The sequence below is a fragment of the Tenrec ecaudatus genome, chromosome 12 (genome assembly GCF_050624435.1).
Source record: "Tenrec ecaudatus isolate mTenEca1 chromosome 12, mTenEca1.hap1, whole genome shotgun sequence".
NCBI lineage: Eukaryota > Metazoa > Chordata > Mammalia > Afrosoricida > Tenrecidae > Tenrec > Tenrec ecaudatus.
Window position 1 is genome coordinate 76,060,207 of NC_134541.1, and position 13,697 is coordinate 76,073,903.

The window sequence follows — 13,697 nt, forward strand, 5'->3', positions numbered from 1 at the left end:
TCTGTTGCCACTGTAACAAACATCAGAACATAAATTAAAATTTAGATAGTGTTGTCTGAAGCAATGTCTATTTCTTTAATCCCATCAGATAACATATCCTCTTGTTTCAAGAAAAACCTGTACCCACCTCTTCATCACTGCTGAACAGTAAGGCAGAAGCTTTCTTTTTGGAGGGCTCAGAAAGTTTTGTTTTCTCTTGACTTCGAGTTGGCAGAGATGATGTCTGCTTCTTAGCAGCTGTGGCCCCCAGAAAATTATCCTGGAAAACCAAAGACAGAAGGTGTGACCACTTAATAGACATAAAATATATATAGAAAAGGTATTCCTGCACATCACACTATATGTAATAAGTCTCCAGTGGGTGCGGAACATAACAACTTTGGGGTGAAAAACAATCCTTAAATGGTAGTAAATACCACCCTAATCTTGGTATAAATCTACAAACGTGTATAATATCTTTCTAACTGTAATCTCTATTCACAAAAGGAAAATACATTACCTTATGATTGAAAGATAGAATACTTGGAAGTGGGAGAGAGTAATGTGAGGACAAAGTGTTAGAAGTAGAAATGTTTCTGGGGGGGGGGGACATGGGAGAGGGGGAGGTGGGGGTAAAGGAAGCGGTGTTATGGAAGGGTTGTGGGGAGAAGACAAGCCAGTAAGGATACAGTGTAGCAATGATGGAAAATACAACTTTCTTCTAGTTCCTAAATGCTTCCTCCCCCACCCCACTATCATGATCCCAATTCTACTTTACAAATCCGGCTAGACCAGAGGATGTACACTGGTAAAGATAGGAACCAGAAACAGAGAATCCAGGACAGATGATCCCTTCAGGACCAGTGGTGAGAGTGGTGATACTGGAAGGGTGGAGGGAGGGAGGGAGGAGTAGAAAAGGGGAACTGATTACAGGAATCTACATATAACCTCCTCCTTGGGGGATAGATAACAGAAAAGGGAGTGAAGGGAGACGTCAGACAGTCTAAGATATGACAAAATAATACTTTATAAATTTTCAAGGGTTCATGAGGGAGTGGGGAGTGGGGAGCGGGGAGCAAGGGCGAAAAATGAGGATCTGATGCCAGAGGCTTATGTGGAGAGCAAATGGTTTGAGAATGATGAGGGCAACGAATGTACAAATGTGTTTTAAGACACATTTAAGAGTTGTATGAGCCCCCAATAAAATGATTTCAAAAAGCTTGATGTGCAAGACGGAAGTCGGATGCTGTAAGAAATAACAAGACGGGCCTTAATGGCTGGTAAGATTTTCTTCATCTCAGGAAATTTCTAAATAAAATGATCTTACTGTGCCCTATATCTCCTAAAAGTAAACTTGGCTCTTGGTAAGACAATAACCAAATTCTGGTAACTATACAATGGACTATTATGCATCTCCAAAAAACAATAATGAAACTGTCATGAACAAAATTAAAAGATATTATGCAGAGCAAAATTGTCAAGCTCATAAAGAATTATAAAAGAGGGGGAAGGGGGAGGGAGGAGGGGAAAAAAAAGAGGACCTGATGCAAGGGGCTTAAGTGGAGAGCAAATGCCTTGAGAATGATTGGGGCAGGGAATGTATGGATGTGCTTTATACAATTGATGTATGTATATGTATGGATTGTGGTAAGAGTTGTATGAGTCCCTAATAAAATGTAAAAGAAGAAAAGAGAAAAAAATGATTAGGGCAAAGACTGTACAGATGTGCTTTATACAATTGATGTATGTATATATATGAACTGTGAAAAGAATTGTATGAGCCCCAATAAATTGTTAAAATTTAAAAAAAAAAAAAAAGAATTATAAAAGAAAAAAATCTAAGAAAAGTGGTTTTCATACCAAACGAAACGGACTTTGAACACTACCAAAAAGTTAGAAGGAAAAATAAGAAGTAGGGATAGGAGAAAAATAATAATGCTTACCTCTTCATCATCAAATAGCAAGACTGAGGTCGGGAGTTTGCTGGGCTTGAGAGATGCAACTTTTGACTTACTCACATTTTGAGAAGAAAACAAATCCTGTTGGATCAAGATTAAGGCTGCAGGTTAACAGGAAGTAAACGTTTAAAAAATATATAATCATTTATTTTGTTGTTGAGATTTGCTGTAGGACACAGAAAAAAACACATATACCAACTCAGCAGTTCCTACATTTGAAACTCAGTGACAAAAACCACCTTTTAAACTGAGTAAGCATTTTCACCTTCCTTCTCAGAGTTGTTCCTCCCTCATTAACATAAAAATCACTGCCTCTTAGGGTTTCTAGCTGATCTTCTTGCTGCTCTTGTCAATTTGATTCCATATAGGTATATCTAAAATGAGCATAATGCTCAAGACATACGTTTTTACAAGTTAAGCTAAATTATTTTGTTTAAAGAAGAATTCTAGGGATATTAAAATATAAGGTTTAAAGATTACCCGAGAGCAAGAATTCCAGAGATTCACACACCTTCAAGAATTCAGGAAGTCTGAGTCCATGACAATTTGTAATTGTTTTGTACACACACCCCCCCCCTTACTTTGATCAGAATTCGTTTTTGGAATCTGAGACCAACAAAGAAGTCTCAGGGTTTTACAGATGGACCAGTTCAACTTAAACCACCACTGACAATGTGGCCTTGATGGCCGCCATAGAGCAAAGATTCACGAGGGTACTCGCTGACGGAGTCCTTAAAGGAGCATGTGGAACTGATGCCAGACATGTAAGGAAGCCCCAGTGAGCCTTGAGAACCAAGTGGTTTCTAGACTACTACTTGCATTACTACCAGCAGAGGAAATTTTAAAAATCAAGAATGTCCACCTTTTTCTATTAAATTTCTCACATTACTTGGACCTCTCTCTGTAATTTAGCAACACCCCCCTTTCTCCTCTGTTATATCTTTTAAATGTGTAAGTTAAATTTTTATTTTTAAAATTCTGCTATTCAACTTGAACCACAGGCATGTGATAAAGCAAACCAGAGAACAGACTCTGAAGACATTCCCATTATGCTTAAAAGTGTCAGCCTCTACTGCAAAGGAGCCCTCGGAGCAATGTGAGTTAGGTATTGGACTGCTAACTGCATGGTCAACTTAAAGCTACTGGCTGCTCTGTGGAAGAAAAGATGAGGCTAAAGATTTGGAGTCTCAGAAACCCTTTATCAGGTCACTATGAGTTAGAATCAACTTGATGGTAATTGAGTTTTGCATTTTGATTTATATTACAAAGGAATATGAGTTAATTGCGTTGCATGAATCAGAAAAATAAAATAGGGCAACTTATAGGGAAAAACTAGAATATACAGAACCAGATCATTAAAAAGATCAAGAAAATATTTTCTATTACCTCTTTAGATAACTGCTTTTATTATTGGATCCTCATATATTTACATCCTCCTCAAGTACAGACCTAATTAGCTCCTTAATGGACAAACTCTTATTCCAGACCACTGATTCTCACTGGCACTCTAAGGAGTTCCTTAATTCCCATGCCCATCCTACATTTTATAAACTGGGATATTTTCATTTAAAGAAAAGAACTCTGATGCTTCAAAAAAAAATGAAAATTAAGAAAATAGTAAATCTCAACACAGTGCTTTGGATCTTTAATATTTCTCTTAATGTTGAAAATATGGCATTTCCATCAGCTAAAGGATGTGACTCAAAAGATATTCCCAAAATTATTTCCCCCAAATATTTGTTTCCCATTTGAGGAACAGATCATGACTGTGTCCAATAAAAACCTTCAATGTATGATGCATCAGAGGTTAATCGTTTGATGATGTTTTTCAACACGTCTGAAAATAAATTATTTTTACAATGCTACTCTTAAGAAACAGAATCTAGCACATACAAATTGATAAAGTATGGTAAAAGGCTACAACCCTGTTGCACACTGTGGTGGCTAGATTTTATGCTAACTTGATGGTACCTGGTGGCATACTGGTTAGGTGCTGAGATGCTAATGGAAAGATATGTAGTTAAAAACTACATGACATAATAATAATCATTTCTAATGCAATAAGGGTTCATGTGGGGGGGGGGGAAGCAGGTAGAGGGCGAAAATGAGGAGCTGATACCAAGAGCTTAAGTAAAAAGCAAATGTCTTGAGAATGATGAGGGCAACAAATGTACAAATGTGCTTGACACAATGGATGTGTGTATGGATTTTGATGTGTTCTAAGAGCCCACAATAAAACGATTTTAGAAAATAATCAAATGGCAGTAAGTACTTTGGTACGAAACAAGAGATAAGTATAAGAAGGATAAGTATAAGAAGTTCAGGGCGGTATGTGCCTTCTGCAGAGAAGACCGGCACAGAGCTGGAAGTGAAGAGCCAGGCCACACAGATTCTGCAAAGTATTCCACAGGGGAAATAACTTTACAGATGCCCAGGTGGCAGTGTGCTTGTTGCTTTTAAGGGATAGCAATGAGGCCAGTGTAGCTACAAGATGACAAGGCAGGGCAGGAAGACAGCACTAGGATATGTGCCACAGCGTGACTTGCTTGTGTGGTAGGAGTTTGCCTCACGGAATTCTGCTTAATTCCTGGCATTTGCACAGTAGTCTTTCAATGAAATGCAAGCTTTGAAACGTTCACTTAATTTTTTTTTTGCTTTTACTTATGTTAACGAGAAAAGACTGAAGATGTCAAGGATTTGATCTTGCTTGGATCCACAAGTCAATTTTCATGGAAGCAGTAAGCAAGTCAGTCAAATGGCACATTGGGAAAATACGCTGCACAAGACTTCTTAAGAGTGTTGAAAATTAAGGATGTTACTTTGTAGACTAAGGTACACCTGGCCCAAGCCATGGTGTTTTCAATTGCTCACAAGCATGTAAAAGTTGGAGATGGAATACAGAAGACCAAAGAAAAGTGAATGCATTTTAACAGTGTTAGCAAAGAATATTGAAAAGTACCATGGACGGCCCAAAAAACAAATAGATCTGTCTTGGAAGAACTACAGTCAGAATGTACCTTAGAGGTAAAGATGGTGAGATTTGGTGTATTTGGACACATTGTCAGGAGAGACCAATCCCTGGAGAGATAATGTTTGGTAAAGTGGATGGGCATGGATAGAAGGCCTTCAATGAGATGGAATGACACAGTGGCTACAACATTAGGCTCAAACTAAAGAACAGTGAGGATGCCGCAGGATCAGGCCATGTTTCATTCTGTTCTACATTGGTTCGTTATGAATTAAAATCAACTCAATGGCACCTAACAACAAAGGTAATCACACCACTTCCAAAGAGTTAAATGTTCATCCCAACTATTACAAAGTTTAAAGATAAGATCATAACCTGGAGCCCACAATTTCTTGAAATTTCAAGTAAATTTTGACAAGTTCACATATTCTCGGATGAGGGGATTTATTACTTCCCATTATATCTCATATAAGTCTCCAATACTTCCCCGAGCACCAACAAAAGGCTTGCTAAAAATTAGCTCCATCTAATCCAACTAGTCCTTTGGGAGTCAACAGAAGCAGTGACTTCAAACAGTTTCTTATTTGCTTAAAAGGACCAAAGCAGTATACAAACCAGTGCTAATCTACAAACTGTCGATCAGGCCGCAGCTTGAGTACCTCATTTGGAGACAATAATGAGATAAATAACTCACTGGGGGGGGGACACACACACACACACTCCCTGCGAGACATTTCTGTTGAGAAGACACATGGAACTACGCTAGAGCCCTGGAGCAGCAGGAGCCATGTAGAGACCCCTGCCAGCACTTGACTTACGCTGCTATTGATTCACATGACTTTCCACCCATAGGCCTGTGATCTTCCTGCATTCAGCGTCATTGCATGTGTTGCGTGAGTCTCAAGAGGAATTCATGGGCGAGTATCAGACTTATGGGCTAATATAGAAATCATGGACTTGATCTGGACTGGGATGGAATGTTTTCTCAAAATTCAATTGCTCTTGTATCTAAAGCTCTTTCCTATACACATATAAAATCTCTGGATTTGTTTCTCTAGTCAACCCAGACTAACACAATGACAAACCTCATTCTGGATGTCCATCAAATTCCTGATCAGATGAAAATGTTGACTAGTAGTTTGGAGTTTGTTCCACCAGGTCAGACTGTTAATGAAGCTTTCTATTTAAAGGTTCTGAAAAAATTGCGTAACAGTGGGCGACAAAAAAAGGTCTGATTTGTGGCAGATGGGATACTGGTTTTGCCACCACGACATTGAACCTATTCATGCAGCCATCTCAATGGCAAAAAAAAGCATGCCTCTCTTGCCCTGTGCACCTTACTCTCTGACCTTGCTCCGTGAGACTTCATGTTTCCGTGAATGCACAGGGACATGAAAAGACGCGATTTGACGATGCAGCAGAGGTGAAGGAAAGAACAAGGGAGCTGCTGTCAGCCATCCAGAGTTTGAAAAATGTTTCTAAGAATGGAATTGCACACTTGACAAATGTAAGTGTAATGGAGAGTATTTTGAAGATGATAAGGTTGTTTTGTAAAAAAATTCAAATACATAGCGTTGGGGGAAAAAAATCCATTTTTCTGGGAGGGATACCCCCTCATATATTGTTTTCTGCAAACTTTATGTCCTCAAGACATTTTCAAGGAAAGAACTAAAGTACTTAATAAAAATCTAGTATCTCTATTAAGAAAAGTCTGCCTCAAATATCATTCCTAATGGAATGATACAGAACTGAAAAAAAGATTCCTTACCTCAGAGTCCTCCTCATCCGAAAATAAGCCTTTCTGAGTCTTCGTCTCTGACAAGAGCTTGTGATGCTTGCTGGGAGGCACAGTAACCTTTGTTGAGAGGGTGAAAAGATTAAGAGTCAACAGATAAGACACCTGGAAACAAGAGTTTCTCAACTACTCATTCAGACAATTCAGAATCTGCTCTGATAAGATATCATCCCACATGCCAAAGAAACAGAGACAAAGTACATTTTGGTTGTCAATGATGAAATACACACCTTTCCTCTAGTTCCTAAATGTTTCTTCTCCTCACTATCATGATCCTAATTCTACCTTACAAATCCGGCTAGACCAGAGGATGCACACTGGTACAGATGGGAACTGGAAACACAGGGAATCCAGGACAGACGATCCCTTCAGGACCAGTGCTGAGAGTGGTGATACCAGGAGGATGGAGGGAAAGTGGGATAGAAAGGGGAAACCGATTATAAGGATTTAAATATAACCTCCTCCGTGGGGGGTAGACAACAGAAAAGAGGGTAAAGGGAGACATCAGACAGCGTAAGATATGACAAAATAATAGTAATTTATAAATCATCAAGGGTTCATGAGGAAAGTAGGAGCAGGGAGGGAAGGGAAAAAATGAGGAACTGATACCAAGGGCTCAAGTAGAAAGCAAATGTTTTAAGGATGAGGACAATAAATGTACAAATGTGCTTGACATACAATGGATGTATGTATGATTGTGATAAGCATTGTACGAGCCCCCAATAAAATGATTTTTTAAAAAAAGAAACAACTTTTAGATAAAAGTCAACCAGGAAAAAATAAAGTTGCTCAAATCTGTAGGCCTTCTTCCTACTTTATTATCCAATTGAAATAAAGTAAATACTGCAATTAAAAAAATCAATACATATAAGAAGAGTCATGAAAGACAATACAAAAGCTGGTGTATTTTCTTAGGAAAGAGGTCAGGCTATTCCTCGAGGTGTGAACTGTGCCTGAAGCAAGGCCATTTCCAACAGAGAACCACATAAAACTGTGAAAACACAAAAGCAACCATGTGTGCCAGAGAGCAGCACAGACTGAATACATGCCACAGAGTGTACAAGGGGGAGGTGTAACATCACAAATAACAGAAAGAAAACCAGGAGCCAACTGGGTTTGGAGCTCTAGGATTTTTTTTTAAATCATCAGGAAGAGGAGGCAGCAACTGTATGGCATGTTAGGGGAAGGGATGGTAGCCAGGGTGCAAAGAGATTGATGGGGACATATCCCACTAGCCAAACACAAGATAATTTGAGCAGACAACCAATAACAGTAATAATAATGATGAATGTAATAGCTACAGTACATTAAATGAAAAACACACAACTCTACAGTGATACTAAAAAGGGAAGTGGAGGAAAAGAAAGCTCTTTATTCCAAATATTACTTATCAATGACTGAGGGAAACAGGGTAGCTTTTGAATGGAGCAGTACAGTGAAACCTTTCATCTAAGAACTCAAACTCCGAACCACCACTTATGACATGAGGGACACAAAGTCCCACATGAGGTGGTGTGACAGAATGTGTACAGCCTTGCCTAACAGGCATTCTTTCCAGAGTTTAATATGAATACAATCACAGGAAATAACCAGACAAATTCAATTATGTGAGACATTCTACAACTAGTCTTCCATGAAAAGAAAAACATAGGAGACACTTCTTTAGATGAAAAGCAGTCTGGAGAGACAGCCTGATTCATATATGAACAATTCCTGAATCCTGGATTTGAATCCTGGACTTCTTTTTCAAAATGCTATAAAAATAATAAATAAATAAGCTATACAAACCATTTGGGGGAAAAGTGGGAATGGTATGAGTCTTTAAGGACTCCTTGATTACATATAACTCCCTTCCTGGGGGATCGACAACAGATAAGTGGGTGAAGGGAGACGTTGGGCAGGGCAAGATATGACAAAATAATAATTTATAAATTACAAGGGTTCATGAGGGAGGGAGGAATAGGGAGGGAGGGGGGAAATGAGGAGCTGATGCCAAGGGCAACAAATGTACATATGTGTTTTACACAATTGATGTATGGATGGATTATGATAAGAGTTGTATGAGCCCCCAATAAAATGATTTAAAAAAAAAAACCTCCTTGATTGACTACTTAGTTTTGAAGCATCACAATTTCAACTTACTTTTTGAAAGTATAGGAAAAATATTCACTTCGAAAACATAAATTGTTTGGCAAACTATTTCCCATTCAATCTAAGTGGCTGTTAGTTGGGTGTTGATTATATTCTTCTCTTATTTCAATTTTATGTATGTTAGATAAATTTAAAAGGAAACGGCACCTCCATCTGGGTTTCCCAAATTCACCTCCTTACATTCATTCAAGTTTCCCTTCCTGATCGCCTTTCTTTCTGCTCTTACTTTATTTTTATCTGTGTGATTCACTGCATCATTTGGTAAAGCAGCTTCTTTTTCCTTAAACAGATCTCCTTCAACATCATCAAAGATATCAGCAGATTTTTCTTTGTCTTTAAAAGATACAAAAAACAAAATTTCACTAAAATCAAACCTTCTCATAAAATACAAAGATTAAAAAGTCTTTACTCCTAAATAATAAGTACAAAATTTATATCATTCCCTCATTATGATAGAATAGTAAATGGAACTATACTCCTTACCAACTTCCAACAGCAAAAAAACCCCAGAATTTTTTCCTTGAAACTTTCCCAGGAGCCATGCTGCTCAAATGAGAAAAGGATAGTGCAGACACATGGCTGGCACGTTTAGCCAAACAGCATTAAACTGCCTGATTAAAATACATCAGATTCACTGAACAGGTAAAGATCTATAGAAAGAGATAATATTTAACAGGGCCGCCAAGTCCATCATTCTATGAGTGTGGAAGAACTGAGGTTTAACATTTGCTTTTAAAACTCAGATTATAAAGAAACATATAGAAATAAAAACCGGAAACTCCCCTCAACTAGCCCCTACACCCAAACAAGACATCCATCAGTCTAAACTAAAAAAATGAAAACCACTACCACCGTATGGATTACAGCCCACTGAAACCCTGTGTAGAGTTTCTAAGGCTTTGTAAATCTTTGTAGGAGCAGATAATTTCATCTTTCCCCCCATGCAAAGTCTGGTAGGTTTGAACCAGCAACCTTGCAATTAGTAGTACAATGTTTATACAAAGGTATTAACTTTAGTTATTTACAAACAAGTAACTATAACATTTTGAATATGAACAATGCAGCTTATAATTTCAATTAATGTACTTTGAATATCTTCCCATACCAATATATATATAAACCTTATTCTTTTTAACATGGACCACAAATTACTCTACGGATCACTATATGAATAGTTCCCAATCTGTCATCACTACAAGCACAGGTGCACTGAATGAGGATGCATCATTAAAGCAACATGAACATCACAAGAGACCACCCATGGTCAAAATGGAGTCAATTAACTTGTGACTCTAAGTCTCTTCTCAATAATTCCCACAGTACAAATGCTTCTAGCTATGACTACCGTTAGTTCCATGTGATGTCAGTCTGTATAGATTTTAAGTATATTCTGCATTAACTTGCACTCCTTTAAAAATAACTAGACCTCCATCTTCACTTTCTACACCTCTCACTGAAAAGGAGAAATCCAGGTGGCCTGCTTCTCAGTGCATTCTGGTTGCATCTATTCCTCAGGAGAAAGAACCCTTTCTTCCAGTTTCTAAAAATGATGTGCACCTCAGTGATACACTCTCTTCTTCTGCAAAAGAACCAGTGATTCAATATCAGTCAATGCACTGCCACTCCAAATGTGATCATAGACCAGCAGCCTCTGCAGCACCAGGTTATTAAAAATACTGAGTCTCGGGCCTCATTCCAGAAATACCAAATCAGTAGCTAAGGCATGGCCTCACGAAAACAATGACTAAGTTTGAGGGGAGGAAGAGGAACAGTGTTGATTTGACCACATGGTAGAACAATATGAGAAGAAGTCAAGGACACCGCGGCTTAGAGACAGAGAGATAGAAGCAGCTAGCATGTAAGGCTCTGTCCATGCAACTCACCAAGGACTGCTGGAAGAGAGTGTGTTATTCCCAAACTCGGAACTAAAACTCGTAAGTAGAAATCATAGGGGAATGGATTTTGGATCTTTACGGGAAAAATAAGGAACCCGGGTGGCATTACCCTGGCTGCTCACCCTAAGTCTGGCTCCTGGAAATTAAGAGCCAATGAGCAAGAAAAAGATGAGGCTGTCTGCTCCAATAAAGATTTATAGTCTCACAAACTCTAAGGAGCAGTTCTACTCTGCCCTGTAGGGTTGGTATGGGTTGGTATCAACTCAGGGGCAATGGGTATAAAGGAAGTAAACCTATGACTTTGTTTCCATAGCAGGAAAGATTGGTTCATAAAATAACAGCCCTCTGTCCAAGTGCATATCGGGTAGTTCCAGAATAGAAGCACTTCAGAGACTATGGCACTGCCAGCGATATAGGACCAGAGAAACTTCATGTCTTTCTTAGCCAAATCCCTAGAAACAGAGGTTGGAACAGATACCTATCTTGGATGGCTTGCTGCAGGATGCTACAAAAAAGTTATCATCTTCGTCGTCGTCATCATCAAAGAGGCCAGAGGAAAGAGCTGGAAGGTGTGGGCTTTTCTTTGTAGTGGGTGGCTCAGACTTTGTTGACTCCTTCAGAGATGGAGCAGATGATACACCAAACACATCAGCATCTCCTGTGGGTGGAGAAGGAAGAGAGACAAAGTGGTGAGCCAGTTTGGGCTACTAAAGAGAGGGGAGGAAGGGAGGTGGAGAAGCAGCCCTCAACCAAAAACTTTTCATTTCAGTTCACCCACAAGGCACATTAACAGGTCCCATCACCCGCATCTGTTACTGCCACAGAAACTCCCACAACGGAGAATCATCCAGCTATTCCAACATAAAAAGTCCAAGGCCACACATTACTAAAAGAACATAAGCTAACAGCAGCACCAAAATTATTTCCCAAAGCCTTTCAGCACCCCCTGCCCCCCTAAAAAAAATCCTAAACCAGTCTTTAGATACAATAATTTTCTAAATAACAAAATACCTATATAGTTTTGTTTTTGTTTTTGTTTTCAGAAAAATAACCTCTAAGATACCTAAAAATACAAAGACAGCTCCTGCTTGGATTTCCGTTCCAGGTTTAGAGGCTGAAGGGTTTAAAACGAGAAAACAGACATAGCAACTCACAAAGAAAATGACTTTTCTTATTAGACCCACCTTTGTAATACATTTCGAATAAAAGATTTTTCATATTGAAATTCCCTAACCAAGCCATTTTAACATTCCAAATGGTATTCTTTTCTATAGCCATACTGCCTCTTTTCCTTAAAAGTTGTATAAATCTAAGCTGTGTCTCCCATGGAAGACTACTGACTTTATTCAAACAACAGTAAGGCGAAGAAAGGATGCAGAACATGTTTGGGGAGGTGGGAGCAGAATAGAGCTATTTTGAAGGTCGCAAAAATAGTTGTAAATACTCATTGCACTTTGATCCCAACAAGTAAGTGGGGGGGGGGAAGCAATAAAATCGAGACATCATGAAAATACAAAGACCCTAAAAGTAAAGAGGGAAACTAGCTGAGTTACTGATGGCAAAACTGCACGGCAGTCAAGTCTGCCAGTATCATCACAAGCATATTGACAAGTAGCTTAGCTTCCAAAGTGGTTTAATATGTGGCCCCAAGATACACAGATTCACTAAAGGCAATTGATTGCCAATTGCCAACTACAAAACTAAAGGAGTAAACTACAGACCTAATGGAATAGGAACTTTTTTTAAATTGTGCTGTTTTTTAGAGGTCTAAATAATGCCATGTACATATGCAAAAATAGTTATATATGAGGATGGGGAAATATACCAATGTACATATATTTATATGTTTAGTATTAAGATAGCAGAAGGGCACTGGGCCTCCACTCAGGTACTCCCTTAATGCAAGAATATTTTCTTCTATTAAATTGGCATTCTAGGCTTGAACTAACTACAAGATTTTCTTTCTTGTGTTTTGTTTTGTGTTTTTGTCATTGATTTGTTGTTTTCTTGTTGTGTATTATTACTTGGTTTTGCTCTGTCTTGTTTTTGTGCATGTTATTATCTCCACAGGTCTGTCTAAATAAGATAGGCTGGATGAACAATCTGGAGGAGAAAAAAACAGGACCGACAGTTCTGGGGGGCACATAGGAGAGGGTGAGGGTGGGGAAAGGAAGTGCTGTTAACAAACCCAGGAACAAGGGAACAAGAGATCCAAATTGGTGGTGAGGAGAGTGTGGGAGGCCTGGTAGGGCATGATCAAGGGTAATGTAACAAAGAGGAATTGCTGAAACCCTGGTGGGGACTGAGCATGATAGTGGGACAGAAGGAAAGTCAAGGGAAATAGAGGAAAGAGCTGGGAGGCAACGGGTTTATAGAGGTCTAGATGAAGACATGTGCATATGCAAATATATTTATGTATGAGGATGAGTAAACAGATCTATGTGCATAAATTTATAGGTGTAGAATTAAGGTAGCAGAAGGACATTGGGCCTCCACTCAAGTACTCCCTCAATGCAAGAATACTTTCTTCTATTAAATTGGCATTCAATGAATGTACAAATGTGCTTTACACAATTGATTTATGTATGGACTGTGATAAGAGTTGTATGAGCCCCTAATAAAATTATTAAAAAGAATAAATAAATTGGCATTCTAGTATGCTCACCTTCCCAACACAACCACTGAAGACAAAGTGGGTGAATAAGCAAAGGAGGTGAAGAAAGATGATGGTGCCCGGCTATTAAAAGATATAGTGTCTGGGGCCTTAAAGGCTTAAAGGTAAACAAGCGGCCATCTAGCTCAGAAGCAACATAGCCCACATGGAAGAAGCACACTAACCTGTGTGATCACAAGGTGCCAAAGGGATCAGTTATCAGGCATCAAAGAAAAAAAAAATCATAACATTGTGGGCTCACTTCCCATGATAAAATCGCTGAAGACAAATGGGTGTA

The 13,697-nt window shown here is 38.8% G+C and overlaps 1 protein-coding gene across 1 annotated transcript in view; it reads right to left on the reverse strand.

Moving 5' to 3' along the window:
* The window catches only part of LOC142462367 (WASH complex subunit 2-like), an 82,484-nt gene that overhangs the window by 43,769 nt on the left and 25,018 nt on the right, over positions 1–13,697 (reverse strand). Inside the window, exons 12-16 of the mRNA XM_075564163.1 lie at positions 11,225–11,404; positions 9,078–9,184; positions 6,674–6,760; positions 1,923–2,018; positions 128–259 (exon numbers count right to left, since the gene is read on the reverse strand). Of these exons, the coding sequence (XP_075420278.1) occupies positions 128–259; positions 1,923–2,018; positions 6,674–6,760; positions 9,078–9,184; positions 11,225–11,404 (602 nt within the window). The remainder of the gene's footprint in view (positions 1–127; positions 260–1,922; positions 2,019–6,673; positions 6,761–9,077; positions 9,185–11,224; positions 11,405–13,697) is intronic.